Below are 20447 nucleotides of genomic sequence, written 5' to 3' on the forward strand. Positions count from 1 at the left end.
CTCGATGGCACAGTAGGCGTGTACCAATACCTACACCCAGGGGCGTAGAGCTGGGCAGTAAAGTGGACCTGATGACCCAGGGCCCCAAGCTGGGGGAGGGCCATCAGAGGGGGTCTGGGCTAAAAGGTTTCTATTAAAAAGGGTTTTCCTGTGCAGGTTATTGAAACTTAGGTCAAATGTTCCTTTTATGATAGTTTTTAAACAAAGGGGTTTGATTGATTGATTGATTGATTGATTGATTGATTGAAAATTGTATTAACAGATTGCAGAATGGGTACAATACAGTACGGCTCAATACACACAATTGTTAAGGGCATGCAGACCAGAGAAAGACTTTCGTCTTGTTTACATCAGGGTCCCCCATTTTCAATTCATAACATTTATGACATACAGGTAGACAGTACTGGTACATCTATACATTTATGACAAACAAGATTTACAAATACAGTACTGTTTGTGATACAAGAAGAGTCTAGGCGGGGTGGGGGGTAACTGTACATTGGATTATCGACTAAACCTTACTTGGTCCCAAGGGGATTTTTTTTATGTGTGGTAATAACAGTGCTGCCCTCATTTCCGAGTACTTTTTGATGAGGAACGTGATGGCGGTCTTAGTTTTCAGATGTGACCCCGAGAACACCACAAAAACATCTGATTGGTTATCGATGCGGGGAGCTGTTGTTTTTGGCCAATCAGATGTTTTTGGCCGGCCAAGTGGTGTTCCTGGGGTGAGGTGTCGCATCTGAAAACTAAGACCACCATTGTCAAAAAGTAGGCTACACACCGCATGCAAAACCACCTGCTAATCAGAGGCTGGTAAATATTATTATTATTATTATTTACAGTATTTTTTTTATTCAGCTCAAAGCTGTGGAAAACCGTTGTTGCTCATAGCATGGGCTTGAAAAGTAATGCTCACTCTTGCTAACTGCAGCTTTAATGCCTGAAAAGGAGGCCATGGGGGGGGGGGCGCCCAATTGTATTTCCCGTCCTCTGTACAGTACAGTTTCTACGTCAAATGTATATACCGTACTCTCTTTTTTAGACTATTTTTGTATCACAAACAATACTGTATTTGTAAATCTGATATGTCATAATAGCAGTAGGCCTACTGTCTGTATGTCATGTAGTATGTCATATTATGTTATGATTAATTGAAAATGGGGGACCCTGATGTAAACAAGACGAAAGCCTTTCTCTGGTCTGCATCCCCTTAACAATTGTGTGTATTGAGCCGTACTGTATTGTACCCATTCTGCAATCTGTTAAATAAAGTTTTCAATCAATCAATCAAACTCTTTTAATCGTATCAACAGCAAACACCGCGACAGGAAATAAATGTGTTGCCCGTTTAGAATGGTGTCATGTTTGAAAAAAAAAGGTCTCCTATATGCGCAGCATCAGACTATACTATTGAACCAGGGGGGCCCACCAGGACCAGACGCACGTCCAGGACCAGAACCAGGGCCCCCACGGAGGACCAGAGGGGGGGGGGGGGGGGGGGTGACCAGGGCGGAGACTATAATAGTTTAGCGCGAGATCTGGGCGACGTCGTTGCCGCATTTGGGCACAGGCGCGCACAACCAATGGTCTGTGGTTTTTATGATCCGTATGATCGGCAGTGGGCACTACCGTTATTTCCGTCTGGGGGCAAATAGTAGTTACATAACAAATACAAAACAGGGTGGGTTCTTCTGTGCCGCCTGCGCGCATGATGGAACAACTAATCCCGGCTGAGCGTGTGTGACAGCAGCTATAGGAGGTCCCACCCTCTCTCTCTCTCTCTCTCGCTGCTGATGGATGTTATTGTAGGTCACTTGCTTTATTCTAAGGCGCGCCTCCTGGATTGAGGATTGAGTCCGCTGCTCGGCCCTGCTGGTTGTGTTCCCTAGTCCCTACTATAGCTGTGTGCATGCAGCAGCAGTATGGAGGAGGACCAGACGAGGCTTCATCTCATCATCATCACCACCACGGTGACCCCCGCCTGCAGCCTCGCTCCTCGCTCAGCCCGCTGCCCACCGTCGCCGCTCCTCCTCCTCCGCGGGGAGTGAGACGCTGCTGCTTCGCTCCTCCACCGGAGACGACGACGAGACGGGCGCAGCTCCTCCCGCTGCCGCCGAGAGTGATGGTGGTTTTCTCCTCCTCGAGCGGTGAGAGCAGCAGCAGCAGCAGCAGCGAGAAACCTGCAGCCGGCGATGCGATCATGTCGACGAGCTCGGACTCTGCGGAGGATGACCATTTCCGAAAGCCGGCCACCCCCCCGGCCCCCAACAACCTCAACAACCTGGGGGGCCACAACAACAAGGCGCTTCTCCGCACCGCCTTCAACGCGTCCCCAGAAGTAAGCTGGGGCCCTTGTTGTTGTTGTTGTGGTGGTCACTGCTGCTACTGTACTGTATTATGATGAATTGAAAATGGGGGACCCTGATGCAAACAAGACGAAAGTCTTTCTCTGGTCTGCATCCCCTTAACAATTGTGTGTATTGAGCCGTACTGTATTATTGTACCAATTCTGCAATCTGTTAATAAAGTTTTCAATCAATCAATCAATCAATCAATCAAAAAACTGTTTATTATAAGGACGCTTTTAGTGGGGATTAATACTGAATGGCCAACTGTCAAGACCGAAACAATGCTTTGTTGTTTTTGCTTTGCACCACGTCAATAAACGCCTGTAGACGATATTGCTATCGTTTCATTCCCACGCCCCCCCCCCCCTATCCACCTCTATTTATATAATGCTGCTATAGACCCACCGTCTCGAAAGGCAACAGATGAATTAGCCATTCCGTTATCCCCCACTATGATTGGTCCAGAGGCCCATATGGGTGGCTGTGCTCTGCTCTCATTGGTTCACAGCCAAATCACGTGGCATGCCATCTTTTTTAGATTGGGGATGGCCCCATCTCTCTAATCTTGTCGGGGAAGCCCGCGGTGTGCGTACGTACTCAGTGTCACCGGCCCTCAAGCCGGATAATGGCTCCAAATAGATCCCGACAACAACTTCTGTAAATTAAGCCTGTAATACTCTTCATCTTGTTATTCTGCCTGGAAGATCGTTAGGCTGGATTGACACAGTGGAAACACAACAGCCACTTATCGGAATGGAGTGATTCCCCAAATAGCTGCCTCACCTTCTTATTATGAAGGGAGAAGGGATATAATATTATATTCAACAACTGCTGTAAATTAAGCCTGTAATACTCTTCATCTTGTTATTCTGCCGGAAGATTGTTAGGCTGGATTGACAGTGGAAACACAACAGCCACTTATGATTGATTGATTGATTGATTGATTGATTGATTGATTGATTGATTGATTGATTGATTGATTGATTGAAAACTGTATTAACAGATTGCAGAATGGGTACAGTACAGTACAGCTCAATAGTATACATACAATTGTTAAGGGGATGCAGACCAGAGAAATACTTTCATCTTGTTTACATCAGGGTCCCCCATTTTCAATTCATCATAACATATATGACATACAGATAGACAGTACTGCTACATCTATACATTTATGACATACCATATTTGCAAATACAGTACTGTTTGTGATACAAAAATAGTCCAGAAAAGAGAGTATATACATTATCTGAATGGAGTGATTCCCAAAATAGCTGCCTCACCTTCTTATTATGAAGGGAGAAGGGAGATAATAATATTATATTCAAATGTATTGTCATCATACAGCACAACAAGTACAGTACAACGGAAATAAGTTTGGCATCCAACCAGAGTGCAATTATAACAGTAAAGTGCAATAGTAATATACAATGTACTGGTGATTAAACTGGGTATAAAATATATAAATGAGTACTACTGAGTATGGTGCTATAATCAGATGTATAGGCCTACATGCACAGAACTGTATTATTTATATGTACAGTGATACAGGTTTTAAAGACACTATGGTAGTAAGTCATACTGGCCAGCAGAGTAACTAGTAAGAAGGGATATATATGTACAGATATAGATGTAGTATCTACAGATATGTAAAAAGGATTATATTAGGCAGTATATGTACAGACTGATGTGGATAGATATACGATAAGAATAAATATATAATACAGTATATACACGGTATATACACAGCATTATTGTACATGCTATCATACATGAAGGGAGATCTAGGTCTATATTTCTGTATTTCTGTAAGCTCTTCTACGTTCCATTCGACCCACGTCAGTTCCCAGAAGTCATTCCGCTCAACGTGGGCGGAGCCTACTTCACCACGCGGCTGTCCACCCTGCGGCGATACGAAGACACCATGTTGGCGGCCATGTTCAGCGGACGCCATCACATCCCGCGTGACGCAGAGGGCCGCTTCTTCATCGACCGCGACGGGTCCTACTTCGGGTGAGCAGCGCTGTACAGAAGACCCTCTCTGCTCACCCGCCTGTTACTGTCAGTCTGCCTGTTACTGTCAGTCTGCCTGTTACTGTCAGTCTGCCTGTTTCTGTCAGTCTGCCTGTTACTATCAGTCTGCCTGTTACTGTCAGTCTGCCTGTTACTGTCACTCTGTCTGTTACTGTCAGTCTGCCTTTTACTGTCAGTCTGCCTTTTACTATCACTCTGCCTGTTTCTGTCAGTCTGCCTGTTAGTGTCAGTCTGCCTGTTACTGTCAGTCTGTCTGTTAGTGTCAGTCTGCCTGTTACTGTCAGTCTGCCTGTTTCTGTCAGTCTGCCTGTTAGTGTCAGTCTGCCTGTTACTGTCAGTCTGCCTGTTAGTGTCAGTCTGCCTGTTAGTGTCAGTCTGCCTGTTTCTGTCAGTCTGCCTGTTAGTGTCAGTCTGCCTGTTACTATCAGTCGGCCTGTTAGTGTCAGTCTGCCTGTTACTGTCAGTCTGCCTGTTAGTGTCAGTCTGCCTGTTACTGTCAGTCTGCCTGTTAGTGTCAGTCTGCCTGTTTCTGTCAGTCTGTCTGTTAGTGTCAGTCTGCCTGTTACTGTCAGTCTGCCTGTTAGTGTCAGTTACTGTCAGTCTGCCTGTTAGTGTCAGTCTGCCTGTTACTGTCAGTCTGCCTGTTTCTGTCAGTCTGCCTGTTAGTGTCAGTTACTGTCAGTCTGCCTGTTACTGTCAGTCTGCCTGTTACTGTCAGTCTGCCTGTTTCTGTCAGTCTGCCTGTTTCTGTCAGTCTGCCTGTTACTGTCAGTCTGCCTGTTACTGTCAGTCTGCCTGTTACTGTCAGTCTGCCTGTTAGTGTCAGTCTGCCTGTTACTGTCAGTCTGCCTGTTACTATCAGTCGGCCTGTTACTGTCAGTCTGCCTGTTACTGTCAGTCTGCCTGTTACTGTTACTGTCAGTCTGCCTGTTACTGTCAGTCTGCCTGTTACTGTCAGTCTGCCTGTTACTGTTACTGTCAGTCTGCCTGTTAGTGTCAGTCTGCCTGTTACTATCAGTCTGCCTGTTAGTGTCAGTCTGCCTGTTTCTGTCAGTCTGCCTGTTAGTGTCAGTCTGCCTGTTAGTGTCAGTCTGCCTGTTAGTGTCAGTCTGCCTGTTTCTGTCAGTCTGCCTGTTACTGTCAGTCTGCCTGTTAGTGTCAGTCTGCCTGTTTCTGTCAGTCTGCCTGTTACTATCAGTCTGCCTGTTAGTGTCAGTCTGCCTGTTTCTGTCAGTCTGCCTGTTACTGTCAGTCTGCCTGTTAGTGTCAGTCTGCCTGTTACTGTCAGTCTGCCTGTTACTGTCAGTCTGCCTGTTACTGTCAGTTACTGTCAGTCTGCCTGTTACTGTTAGTCTGCCTGTTACTGTCAGTCTGCCTGTTACTGTCAGTCTGCCTGTTACTGTCAGTCTGCCTGTTACTGTCACTCTGTCAGTTACTATCAGTCGGCCTGTTTCTGTCAGTCTGCCTGTTACTGTCAGTCTGCCTGTTACTGTCAGTCTGCCTGTTACTGTCAGTCTGCCTGTTACTGTCAGTCTGCCTGTTACTGTCACTCTGCCTGTTACTGTCAGTCTGCCTGTTACTGTCAGTCTGCCTGTTACTGTCAGTCTGCCTGTTACTGTCACTCTGCCTGTTATTGTCAGTCTGCCTGTTACTGTCAGTCTGCCTGTTACTGTCAGTCTGCCTGTTACTGTCAGTCTGCCTGTTACTGTCAGTCTGCCTGTTACTGTCAGTCTGCCTGTTACTTACTGTCAGTCTGCCTGTTACTGTCACTCTGCCTGTTACTATCAGTCTGCCTGTTAGTGTCAGTCTGCCTGTTACTGTCATTCTGCCTGTTACTGTCATTCTGCCTGTTAGTGTCACTCTGCCTGTTACTGTCAGTCTGCCTGTTACTGTCAGTCTGCCTGTTACTGTCAGTCTGCCTGTTACTGTCAGTCTGCCTGTTACTGTCAGTCGGCCTGTTACTGTCAGTCTGCCTGTTACTGTCAGTCTGCCTGTTACTGTCAGTCTGCCTGTTACTGTCAGTCTGCCTGTTACTGTCAGTCTGCCTGTTACTGTCAGTCTGCCTGTTACTGTCAGTCTGCCTGTTACTATCAGTCTGCCTGTTACTGTCAGTCTGCCTGTTACTGTCAGTCTGCCTGTTACTGTTACTGTCAGTCTGCCTGTTACTGTCAGTCTGCCTGTTACTGTCAGTCTGCCTGTTACTGTTACTGTCAGTCTGCCTGTTACTGTCAGTCTGCCTGTTACTATCAGTCTGCCTGTTAGTGTCAGTCTGCCTGTTACTATCAGTCTGCCTGTTAGTGTCAGTCTGCCTGTTACTGTCAGTCTGCCTGTTACTGTCAGTCTGCCTGTTAGTGTCAGTCTGCCTGTTACTGTCAGTCTGCCTGTTACTGTCAGTCTTCCTGTTACTGTCAGTCTTCCTGTTACTGTCAGTCTTCCTGTTACTGTCAGTCTGCCTGTTACTGTCAGTCTGCCTGTTACTGTCAGTCTGCCTGTTACTGTCAGTCGGCCTGGTACTACAGTATCACTCTGCCTGTTACTTAGGGGTGGGACAATACATCGATCCAGATCGATATATCGATCTATTATCAATAATCAAATAGGATCGATGCCACGTAAAAAGATCGATTCATATTGCGATACTCTTATTTTGAAAATCCGGCGACGGCGACGTCATCGCCCCGCGCCCAGTGTTGTGAAACTCAAACTCTGTTAACATCAACAGCAGTAGCGTCTAGAGCGTCACTAGTGTGCCTATTCTGTGACCCAAAACATGTCCCTGCTGTTTTATTCCACAACGGGTCCAATGCATCTAACCTGCTTTGCAATCCTCGTCACTCCATTATGCCCACGTCGCGTTAAAGATCAAAGATAACGTTACTTTAGCGTGAGCTAACAAGCTAACCCAGAGCCATAGGCAGAGAGAAGTGGGGACTGGGAGGGTGCATTCTCGGGGATAGCCCCACTAACAGGATCTGGCCGGTACTGCACCTTGGGACTCCCAATATGCTTTTCCAGCCAAAATACAGCTCTGTGACAGTGAATAGGATATTAATATAATATCGAAAAATGAACCAAAAACAGTGAACAGGAGGTCTATTTGTATTAAAAACAATAGATTGTTTTTCATTTAAATGTCTGGAAGAGCTCAAAAATAAAAATGTCATGATATTTCCATTGCCTTTTTTTGTTGTTGATTTAAATGTTACTGATTGTATTAAATGGGCATATAATATCGTCTCATATCGATCGCAGGCACCTGAATCGAATCGTATCATATCGTATCGTGGCAGACTGTGTGATATCGGATAATATCGTATTGTTGTCCAAAGAATCGATATCGTATCGTATCGTGATTAAACTGGTGATTCCCACCCCTACTGTTACTACAGTATCACTCTGCCTGTTACTACAGTATCACTCTGCCTGTTACTACAGTATCAGTCTGCCTGTTACTACAGTATCAGTCTGCCTGGTACTATCGGTCTGAATCAGAGACAGAACCTTCCACTGCAAAAGCAGCCCAGAGTGACGTGACAAATTTGAAGGTTATCTCTCCGATTTCTTTATGGGGCGACTGACCGTGTAGAGCCATATGGAATCCGCGATCACGGAATCGCGGACGGAATCGCGGAATTGAGCAATAAAAATGGAATCCACTATAATTTTTTTTTTTTTTTTTTTTTACTTTTTTTTTTATGTTTGTGGGACTTGTACAGCACTTTGTTCAACTTTGTCAGTGCTGTAAAGTTGAAACCTTTTAAAATCTTAGACAAACAACACTTTGCTTTTATGAAATATTATAAGCCGTCATTTGAGGCTTTATAAAAGCAGCACAATGAACACAAATCTGTCAGTGCCGAGTCCAACCTCATCTTAAATAACAAACAGCATTGCTTGTTGTAGTTAACAAAGAGAGGCAGAGTTGATTTTGCAAAAATATATATAATTTTTTTTTTCAAATTTTATTTTCATATTCGAATCCCATGCCCATCGAACGAAGCTTCAAAGTATTTAAGACGGCCCTATTAAATGGACTGTTATATCTTATTAAATTGTGGACATTTATTCATTCCCACTTATTAGACACTATTTCTGATGGTAAAATGAGCGTACAAAGCAAAATACAGAATTCTGAAATATTAAAACGGAAAAAACTGAATTTGGAAAAAAATAAAATGGAATTTGGAAAAAAATTAAACGGATTTCATATGGCTCTATGACCGTGTTTGAAGTGTCCTTGAGCGAGACACTTAACCCCTAACCGCTCCCGATGAGCAGGTCGGCACCTCGCATGGCCGCCTTGCCGTCGGTGCGCGAATGTGTGAGTGAATCGGTGAATGCGAGGCTGTAAATTGGAAAGCGCTTTGGATAAAAGCCTTTGGATAAATGCAGTCCATTCACCATTTATAGCCTTAGGAGAGAGAGACGTGAATGTTGTTCACAAATATTATCTGAACGTGAATTCTTAAAACAGGTGGCATTGCTCTTGAAGGCAGTGCTCAACAAATAAGGATCAGGGAGATACCGTAGCTTGAATGAATGAATGAATTATTTTATTTCGAATGTTTACAAATAAATAAACAAAAATTTTTTTTCGAACATTTTCATAAATAAACAAACGAAAAGGATAGGTTTGAAGCCGAAGGCTTATAGAGCAACCTACCCCCAATTAAAAAAAAACAAATTCAAAAAAGTTAGTTTTCAAAATATAACAAACAAAAATCAACAATCAAAAATCAACAAAAAACGACCCAGAAAAGAACAAAAAAAGTTAAAGTTTGCAAGATAAAACAAACAAACAAACAAAAAATCAACAATCAACAAAAAAAAACATCCCTGAAAAGAACATAAGCCAACAAAATCAAAAATGCATCTGCAATACCAGAGTTTCATGGTAGAAAAAAAAGAAAAGGAAAAAAAAGATTGTATTGTGGTGTGTGATTGTGCTTACTTTTATTTTTTAATTTTTTTAAAGGGACATCCTGAACTTCCTGCGCGAGGGAGAGCTACCTCCGAGGGACCGGGTGCGGGCGGTACACAGAGAGGCCCAGTACTACGCCATCGGGCCCCTTCTGGAGAGCCTGGAGGACACGCAGCCCCTCACAGGGGAAACCGTGCGGCAGGCCTTCCTGGATCTGATGCCCTACTACAAAGGTGACCCCCCCCGTCTCACATGCAGGAACTAGCAGGGTTGTTTTTTGACCCACAAACACCATTAGAGCCCATGTGTTTGTTGCAGCCACAGCCACGCAGTGCAGCCAACACAGAACATGCATAGTTTCTGAAAGGATATATACTCTGTAATGCTAAAACACAGAACATGCATAGTTTCTGAAAGGATATATACTCTGTAATGCTAAAACACAGAACATGCATAGTTTCTAAAGGATAATCTGTAATGCTAAAACACAGAACATGCATAGTTTCTGAAAGGATACTCTGTAATGCTAAAACACAGAACATGCATAGTTTCTGAAAGGATACTCTGTAATGCTAAAACACAGAACATGCATCGTTTCTGAAAAGATAATCTGTAATGCTAAAACACAGAACATGCATTGTTTCTAGGGATGTCCGATATTATCTGCCTACCGATATTATCGGCTGATATCGGCATTAAAATGTTATTTTTTTAAATATTTTTTTTGCATTTCTATAACCTTTATTTCTGATTCTGATTTTATTTATTGTCAAAAGTATGCATAATGTTGTGTTAATTCCACAACAAGAGATATGTAATGTTAATTACCTGAAATTATTCCATTTTTGGGGGGGGAAACCCTGCATATATCGGTATCGGAAATTAAGAGTTGGACAATATCGGTATATCGGTATCGGTAAAAAAGCCAATATCGAGCATCCATGATCGTTTCTGAAAGGATAATCTGTAATGCTAAAACACAGAACATGCATAGTTTCTGAAAGGATCATCTGTAATGCTAAAACACAGAACATGCATAGTTTCTGAAAGGATATATACTCTGTAATGCTAAAACACAGAACATGCATAGTTTCTGAAAGGATATATACTCTGTAATGCTAAAACACAGAACATGCAAATGTAGCAGGGTGGATTATCCCTGCTTCGTGGGAACGGTTGCTGGCAGTCAGGGGGTAGCTGGACACAGCAGAACTCTGTCTGGCTGCACCCTCGTCTTTGGGCCTGGGGCGTCGACTGGAGGCTGGTAGTGTGAGTGGATGGGGCCCGGGATTTACCAACCTGGTCTGGTACTCTGGTCTTCCTTCCCTGTCGCAGGGCGGTCAGCAGTACTCCCCAACACGCTCCCACTCCTCCCAGTCGCTCCTTAGACCCTCCCACACCTCGTGACTGAATTGTAATCAAATACTCTGAGTTCCCCCCGCAAGCAGTACCCTCCCTCAATGACCCTAGAAACCTTCCACTGAAAAGGGGAGAGTTGGGTAGGAAGGGGTTAACCATATATATACGTTACCCACACCAAAAGAGTTAATGCAGGGCACAGGAATGGACACGCACACAGAACCCCATTCAAGTCTTTATGTTAATTGTACTGTTCAGTTACAATTATTTAATACTACTGGCCAATTGGGCTGAAGTCCTACTATAGCCCCTGCTGTTCAACTCAATACCTCATAAACACGTATATTATGCACCCACCTCTGGGTTACTATCCGGGATAATATACTTCACTGTGTTTGACTCATCACCCACGTCTGGGTCTTCACCCTGTATAATACCTCAACAGGCTTTAATTATACGGCCAGAATAATACCTCAAAAGGCTTTAATTATAATGCACCAGGTCTGTAACTCCCCCCCCCCAGGGAAGGGTTAATTGAATGGGAAAATATTAATGCACACACATTGTATCACGCTCAAAGAAAAGGAAATAAAACCAAAGTGTGGGCCCACAATTACCAAAACAAAAGCCCTATGCTAATGCCGGCATGTAATGTAATGTTTGGGGTCTGCAGTTAGCAACGTTAACTTCACCCGCAGGCCGCTCCACACTGTGTAAGGTGCAATAGATCCTGGGCGCCGAAGCCCTAATGTTTACTCTACCAAAATGGCGGCCGCGCCGCTCCACCACCGTCCTGGTGGCAAGATGGCGTCGAACACTCGCGTCGCAGGTGCTAGCAGGCGGAGCTATAGCAGAGGGGCAGTGCTGGCTGAGCTGGTGCTGGGCGAACTCTGCTGGTGGTAAAGAACTCCCCGTGTCCTGCAGGCAGCCTGGAGCAGGTGTGCTGCTGCTCTCCGGTGCAGACAGCTGTTGACGCCCGGGCAGACTGCTTGGATGTCCCGTACGTCTCTGGCACGCAGACTATACCGTCACTGTAACTAGGTATAACACGAGCAATGCTACTGTGATCCTTAGCCGCACGCTACCTATACCGCTCACTGTAACTAGGTATAACTCGACTCTTAGTGCCTGACTCTGCACTTAATGTTCATAATATCATAACACTGGTACTGCTAGGATATCGTATCCACTAGCCAGTACTTCCTATCACCCGTCACTGTTCCACGGGGCACTCCGGCATAAAGTCAGCAACGGGGCTATCCAGAGCCCCCCCGTTAGACGTGACTTCTCGTTGTCAAGTTCACTGCCGAAGAGAACGACTTCCGCTCGGCTCCTCCCTTTATCATCTCTCAGCTCTCTCCGCCACTCTCTGCCTGCTACTGCCCCCTGCTGGTCCCGCCTGCCAGTCACAAGGGGGACGCACTGTAAAATATGAATCAATACTGTCATTTATGATCCGTATTCACATGCTCTTTGGACGGGGCGTTTGTGTCATTGTTCGTGTGAATCAATGACACTAGTTAGAATGTCTTTGTGTACAAAAAGGGATATAAACACAGTCAGCAGTTCTGAATAATATACCATATTTTCCAGACTGCTACATTTCCCCCCACTTTGAACTTGCTAAGTCCTCTGCAAGTTAACAACAAAACAACAAAAACAAACGCATGCATGAAAACGGTCCTGAGACCAACAGTTTCACACATCGGTCGACAATTACACATTATGCCAACAGTTTTACACACTCCCTCCGGAGTTGGACACACTCCTGAGCACGTAGTCCTGGCGATACCGAGCGGGTAGCCGACCTCTGGTGCTCCTCTGGGGCCGGGTTCGTTCAACCCCCCCTGCGTCTGATTCTGTGCCATATTCCCTTAGACATACAGGTGCACCACTCGTCTCGTTCCCACACACCTTCGCACATGGTCTTGGAAACACCGAGCGAGTGGCTCACCTCTGTCATTCAGCTGGGCCCGGGTTTGCTTAACCCCCCACCAGTCTAACTCCGTGTCAGATTCCTCCGTCTCTGTTGGCGGGTCCTCGGCCACGGCTTCGGCCTCCGAGGCCTCTGAGGGGCCGCTCACAGCGCCCTCCTCGCCCCCGTCTCCGTCGTCTTCGCCGCCCTCGCCGTCCTCGCCTGAGGGGACCAACTCTACCTCTCCTCCCTCGTTCGGCGCTGCTTCAGCTGCTGTTGTAGCGGCGCTGCTGCTACACGCCCTAGGGTGCGGTTCACAAGGGTAAACGAAGGCACCCCCCACGTCTGCTTCGGATGAGCTCCGCGCTCTCATCGGGCTCCTTCGGGAAGCTCTCGTCCGCTCTTCCGGGTCGGAGGCCGGGAAGGGGCAGATCTTGCTCCGATCTCTCTGCACGGTCCTTTCGGGGCCCCCTCTTTCGGGACGAACCGTGAACACTGACGTCCTCTTGACGTTTCCATCGCCGCTCTCGGGGCCCGGCTGGTCGCCGGCCGGCGAGCGTCTGCAGCGGTAGTTGAAGTTGCGGCGGTAGCGGCGCCGACGAGGCCCCTGGTCCGGGCCGTCCTCGCCCCCTTGACCTCCTTCCGACCTGTTCTGTCTCTTGGGTACAGACTCCGGTTCTGACCGCATCGGGATGCGCAGCCGGGCGCCAGCGCTTTCGTCTGGCCGGCCGCAGTGGTATCGAATTCTACGGCACACCCCCACACCTCCCCCTCCAGACCATGGTCCTCCTGCTGCTGTGTGGGTGGCGTCCTGTACTGGTGGGAGAGGGACCTCACCGCCCGGTACTTCCGCCCGGCGTGATTCTTCCATCGCGCGGGGGCACTCGCGGCCGATATGACCGGGCTGTTGACAGTTGTAGCAGATCAGTCTCCCATCCTCACTCCGGCGGGGTAGTCTGCGCGGGGTAGAGGGCACGTCTCTCCTCCGTCGGCTTCCGGCGAAGCCTCTCTGGGGTGTGTCTCGCTCCTGTTGAAACGCCTGGAAGAGCTGTTCCATGCGCGCGCCCAACCGCTCTTGGCCGGCGAAGAGCTGTCGGATGGACTCCTGTAGCACGGCTATGTCCAGAGGTGGCTCGTGTCTTTTCACGACGACGCCGCGTATCATGCCCCTGTCGGCACCCCTTGTGGGGGGCAGGACCATCTCCTCTTCGGACCAGTCTATCGCCGCCTGCAGTACCTGAGGAAACGGCCGCGTACCGTCCTCCCTCATGTACTTCCGCATTTCTCTCCTCAGGGCCTCGTCTCTGAGGCCCACCACAAACCGCTCCTGCAGCAGGGCGGTGGCATCGCCGACCAGCGTAGGCGCCCGACGTCGTAGGCGACGGACCCTCTCCTGCAGGTCATAGGCGAACTGGCGTGTGGTCTCGCCGGCGGCCTGTCTTCGATCGAAGAACTCCCCCAGCCGAATGCTGACCAGGACCTTGTCCCCATAGGTTTCTTGGAGTATCTTGAACAAGGCTTCCGTGTCGGGGGCGGTTTCCCCCGTCAGGAAGCGTACCGTCTTCTTCGCCTCGCCTTTGAGGTGTAGCTGTACGACCTCCGCTTGTTCCTCCGCGGGCACTCGACTGGCCCGGAGGTGGGTCCTCATCGCCTGGATCCAGTCCTCCACAGGCAGTTCCCCCATCTCTTGTTCACCTCCAAATTCGCTGCACTTCCGCTCTCGTTGGACGTACACCACCGGGAGGGGCGCTGGAGGGAGCTGTTGGATCCCGGCCGGTGCCAAGGCTAGCGGAGCTCGGCGTCCGGCCTGCTCCCGCTGTTCGTGCTGGGTCTGTTCCAGCACCAGCGCCTGTCGGTCCAGGAGGCCCGCGTGTGTGTGGGTTCTGTTCGCCAACAGCTCCACCTGTGCGGTCAGTCCCTCCATGCGTTCGGCCTCCTCTTTCTTTACCTCGGCGGCGGCGTCCTCGCCGTCTCGTTGCACCTTTAGGGCCGCCTCAGTGTAGCGCTTCTCTAGGAGTGCCTGGTTGATCAACTCCTTGATCGCTTCGGCTTGCTGCGTCAGTAGTGTCGCCTGAGTCTCACACTGCTCCTGCAGCTGCTCTAACTCCGCCTCCCTCTCCTGCGCGGCGTGGGTCTCCCCTTTCTGTATCAAGGTGGCGGCGGCCTGGCCCTCTCGTAGCTCCTGTAGGGCCACCTGAGTGTGGAGGGCCTGGTCAGTCAACTCCTTCATCGCTGCGGCTTGCTGCTTTAGCAGTGCCGCCTGAGTCTGACACTGCTCCTGCAGTTGCTCAAACTTCGCCGCCATCTCTTGCGCGGCGGTGGTCTCCTTCTTTGACATCGTGGGTCTCTCTACGGGTCTCGGTCAAGGGAGTAAGTTAGGATGTTGATCCTGTTCGTGACGCCAAATGTAGCAGGGTGGATTATCCCTGCTTCGTGGGAACGGTTGCTGGCAGTCAGGGGGTAGCTGGACACAGCAGAACTCTGTCTGGCTGCACCCTCGTCTTTGGGCCTGGGGCGTCGACTGGAGGCTGGTAGTGTGAGTGGATGGGGCCCGGGATTTACCAACCTGGTCTGGTACTCTGGTCTTCCTTCCCTGTCGCAGGGCGGTCAGCAGTACTCCCCAACACGCTCCCACTCCTCCCAGTCGCTCCTTAGACCCTCCCACACCTCGTGACTGAATTGTAATCAAATACTCTGAGTTCCCCCCGCAAGCAGTACCCTCCCTCAATGACCCTAGAAACCTTCCACTGAAAAGGGGAGAGTTGGGTAGGAAGGGGTTAACCATATATATACGTTACCCACACCAAAAGAGTTAATGCAGGGCACAGGAATGGACACGCACACAGAACCCCATTCAAGTCTTTATGTTAATTGTACTGTTCAGTTACAATTATTTAATACTACTGGCCAATTGGGCTGAAGTCCTACTATAGCCCCTGCTGTTCAACTCAATACCTCATAAACACGTATATTATGCACCCACCTCTGGGTTAATATCCGGGATAATATACTTCACTGTGTTTGACTCATCACCCACGTCTGGGTCTTCACCCTGTATAATACCTCAACAGGCTTTAATTATACGGCCAGAATAATACCTCAAAAGGCTTTAATTATAATGCACCAGGGCCCTCATGCATCAACGTGTTCTACGCACAGATCTGTGCGTAACCCGTGCGTACGATCATTTCTAAGCAAAGAGTGGGATTCATCAACTTCAACTTGAACTTGACTTCGTGCTTACATCTACGCACATTTCGGACCTGGCGTACCTCGCGCCCAGTGGTAGAATATATTATTACAACAAGGAAATGAGCTTCTGTGCATAATAACACTGGATGTTCTATGAACCGTAGTTCATTATAGTTCATTGTAAAATAGCAACAGTAGTGTAATTATGGTCAAAACCCTATAAATAGCATTTGGAATAATAGATCTTTCTCTCAGAATGAATGCAGCATGTCATATATGTTACGATGAATTGAAAATGGGGGACCCTGATGTAAACAAGACGAAAGTCTTTCTCTGGTCTGCATCCCCTTAACAATTGTATGTATTGAGCTGTACTGTACTGTACCCATTCTGCAATCTGTTAATAAAGTTCTCATTCATTCATTCATTCATGGTTTATATAGCGTTATCGGAATATACGGGGTGTAGGCTACTGACTGACTGCGCTCCGCGTAGCTTGATTGATTGATTGATTGAAAAGTTTATTAACAGATTGCAGAATGGGTACAGTACAGTACAGCTCAGTACATACAATTGTTAATTGGGGATGCAGACCAACTTTCGTCCTGTTTACATCAGGGTCCCCCATTTTCAATTCATCATAAATCATAAAGCTCAACTCGTTATTATTTTGCGCACAGACCGCCGAAACACGGGAACGTTTTGATTATATTTAAAAGGCTTTACGTTAAACGAAACAAGTGGAATTTCGAAGCTGTAAGCAGAATAAGTCATATGAATATAGTGTTCTTCCCCCTTTTTACTGTACAAGAAAGAATAGAAAACGCATTGCAATGACACCATGCAGATAGTGGACAGACTATATGATGGAATTCAAGTTCATGTATTGAAAGGCAGGATACATCATACATGCAGTGAGATTCATTGTTCTTGTATATGCTCTCGTATTATATTGTTTATATAGGCTACCCAATACTGACATCAAAATAGATTGTAGTAGTATGCCTCTAGAAATCATGCAGCAGGTAGAAAATTGACGGGAGATCCATCGCGATTTGGAATAGAATTGAGGAGAACTTTAATCCGTGGGTATTAATCAAACAACACGGGAAAAGGCAGTCATATTCCAGCGCGGTCTTTATTAGCCGACAACAAAATAGATGCCTCTAAAAATCATATAGCCAATCGAACACAACTAATAAAGGCATTCATATTGTACAGCACGGTTATAATGACACACAACACAACCAACGCCAAACAGTGGTCAACGAACGGTCTTTATTAGTATTTTGAGCTGTCCAGGCAGAATTGCAGCAATGGTCTTAGGGAGCCGTTGATATCTGACATCACCGTTTACAAATCCGCCTTTTATTTATCCACCTCCGTTACGAGGACCTCCACCTCGGTGTCTGTGTAGTTTCTCTTTTTCGTTCGCTTTGCCATCCTCCAACATTCCACGCACAGGGATTCCCTCATGGTATTTGAAGGGGAGGGCCTGACCATATTTGGTTGGTCGGGGCGGTTTTGGTATGCAAATACGTGAAAGCGTGCACGAGCTGCGGCGCAGGGCCAAGGTGGGATTCATCATGACAGGTGTGCGTAGAGCCTGCTTACGCACGTGTGATGAATGCCGACTTCCCTGTGCGTGCGCTAGTTCTAAATTCCGTGCTTACGTGTGGAAGTAGGTCAAGGTCAAAGTCCACGTTGATGAATGAGGGCCCAGGTCTGTAACTTCCCCCCCCCAGGGAAGGGTTAATTGAATGGGAAAATATTAATGCACACACATTGTATCACGCTCAAAGAAAAGGAAATAAAACCAAAGTGTGGGCCCACAATTACCAAAACAAAAGCCCTATGCTAATGCCGGCATGTAATGTAATGTTTGGGGTCTGCAGTTAGCAACGTTAACTTCACCCGCAGGCCGCTCCACACTGTGTAAGGTGCAATAGATCCTGGGCGCCGAAGCCCTAATGTTTACTCTACCAAAATGGCGGCCGCGCCGCTCCACCACCGTCCTGGTGGCAAGATGGCGTCGAACACTCGCGTCGCAGGTGCTAGCAGGCGGAGCTATAGCAGAGGGGCAGTGCTGGCTGAGCTGGTGCTGGGCGAACTCTGCTGGTGGTAAAGAACTCCCCGTGTCCTGCAGGCAGCCTGGAGCTCTCCGGTGCAGACAGCTGTTGACGCCCGGGCAGACTGCTTGGATGTCCCGTACGTCTCTGGCACGCAGACTATACCGTCACTGTAACTAGGTATAACACGAGCAATGCTACTGTGATCCTTAGCCGCACGCTACCTATACCGCTCACTGTAACTAGGTATAACTCGACTCTTAGTGCCTGACTCTGCACTTAATGTTCATAATATCATAACACTGGTACTGCTAGGATATCGTATCCACTAGCCAGTACTTCCTATCACCCGTCACTGTTCCACGGGGCACTCCGGCATAAAGTCAGCAACGGGGCTATCCAGAGCCCCCCCGTTAGACGTGACTTCTCGTTGTCAAGTTCACTGCCGAAGAGAACGACTTCCGCTCGGCTCCTCCCTTTATCATCTCTCAGCTCTCTCCGCCACTCTCTGCCTGCTACTGCCCCCTGCTGGTCCCGCCTGCCAGTCACAAGGGGGACGCACTGTAAAATATGAATCAATACTGTCATTTATGATCCGTATTCACATGCTCTTTGGACGGGGCGTTTGTGTCATTGTTCGTGTGAATCAATGACACTAGTTAGAATGTCTTTGTGTACAAAAAGGGATATAAACACAGTCAGCAGTTCTGAATAATATACCATATTTTCCAGACTGCTACACATAGTTTCTAAAGGATAATCTGTAATGCTAAAACACAGAACATGCATCGTTTCTAAAGGATAATCTGTAATGCTAAAACACAGAACATGCATCGTTTCTGAAAGGATCATCTGTAATGCTAAAACACAGAACATGCATAGTTTCTGAAAGGATCATATGTAATCCTAAAACACAGAACATGCATATTTTCTAAAGGATAAACTATAATCCTAAAACACGCTGGAAGTCTACGTTTGAATTGGTTCTCAAACGGACGTAGGTCTGCAGTAAGCATCGACACAGAACACAAACCTAAACGTCGTCAATCCACTCGCTCTGTCAACGTGTCAACGTCGATAACCCGTAACAACAACAACAACAACAGTTGAACATTAACAAAAAAACAACTCCTTCTTTTCCTCCCCCGCCCCCGCCGCCACCACAGAGAACCTGGAGCGCATCGTGGAGATCGCCAAGCTGCGGGCGACGCAGAGGAAGGCGCGCTTCGCCAAGCTGAAGATCTGCGTCTACAAGGAGGAGATGCCCATCACGCCGTACGAGCGGCCGCTCTTCAACTCCATGCGCTTCGAGCGCTCGGACAGCGAGGCCAAGCTCTTCGAGCACCACTGCGAGGTGGACGTGTCCTTCGGCCCGTGGGAGGCGGTGGCCGACGTCTACGACCTGCTGCACTGCATCGTCAGCGACCTGGCGGACCGCGGCATCACGGCCGACCAGCAGTGCATCGGCGTCTGCGACAAGCACCTCATCAACCACTACTACTGCAAGAGGCCCATCTACGAGTTCAAGATCACGTGGTGGTGAGAGAGGAGGCCCGTGTGCGGTGCGTGGCTCGCGGGGGGGAACGGAGCGGGACCGGGGAGGTGGCGGAGGTCCGGCGTGGGTCGCCCCCCCCCCCCCATCTTCATCCCGATCTCTCGCTTATGAACACCTGGTTTTGAGAACTCCCCTTTTTCCGATTCGATGTAAATTCGATCCGTTCCTGAAAGCGCCGACACACCGGCGTTGTTTTCATTTACAGATACGGGAAGTAGGGTTGAAAGGTCACACGTAGCACCTCCCTACCAGCTTCCTGTTTCACAAGATAACTATACAGACTGAAGGGCTGTTCCCCCTTCCGGCCAAGTCTAACAGCGCGGCTGCATTCAATTAATTTCCAATGTAGAGGAGCGTACGCAGTACCTGGCGTTGTACGTCGTGGCTGCGTTACGCTCCTCTACATCGTGTACCTTGTGGCTGAGTTAACTTACACTCCTCTACATCGTGTACCTTGTGGCTGCGTTATGCTTCTCTATCTCGTGGCTGTGTTACGCTCCTCTACATCGTGTACCTCGTGGCTGTGTTACGCTCCTCTACATCGTGTACCTCGCGGCCGCGTTACGCTCCTCTACATCGTGTACCTCGTGGCTGTGTTACGCTCCTCTACATCATGTACCTCGTGGCTGTGTTTGTTACGCTCCTCTACATCGTGTACCTCGCGGCCGCGTTACGCTCCTCTACATCGTGTACCTCGTGGCTGCGTTACGCTCCTCTACATCGTGTACCTCGTGGCTGCGTTACGCTCCTCTACATCGTGTACCTCGTGGCTGCGTTACGCTCCTCTACATCGTGTACCTCGTGGCTGTGTTACGCTCCTCTACATCGTGTACCTCGTGGCTGTGTTACGCTCCTCTACATCGTGTACCTCGTGGCTGTGTTACGCTCCTCTACATCGTGTACCTCGTGGCTGCGTTACGCTCCTCTACATCGTGTACCTCGTGGCTGCGTTACGCTCCTCTACATCGTGTACCTCGTGGCTGTGTTACGCTCCTCTACATCGTGTACCTCGTGGCTGTGTTACGCTCCTCTACATCGTGTACCTCGTGGCTGT

General features: G+C 48.1%; 1 protein-coding gene across 1 annotated transcript; it reads left to right on the forward strand.

Moving 5' to 3' along the window:
• Nucleotides 1-1912: 1912 nt before the first annotated feature.
• kctd7 (potassium channel tetramerization domain containing 7) lies at nt 1913-19381 on the forward strand (the record flags this gene model as incomplete). The annotated part of the gene is made up of 4 exons (XM_084320603.1): nt 1913-2341; nt 4192-4361; nt 9358-9536; nt 19005-19381. The coding sequence occupies 4 exons, from the start codon at nt 1913-1915 to the stop codon at nt 19379-19381; spliced, it is 1155 nt and encodes a 384-aa protein (XP_084176729.1).
• Nucleotides 19382-20447: the final 1066 nt, after the last annotated feature.

This window comes from Notolepis coatsorum (genome assembly GCF_963971535.1).
Source record: "Notolepis coatsorum genome assembly, chromosome: 8".
NCBI lineage: Eukaryota > Metazoa > Chordata > Actinopteri > Aulopiformes > Paralepididae > Notolepis > Notolepis coatsorum.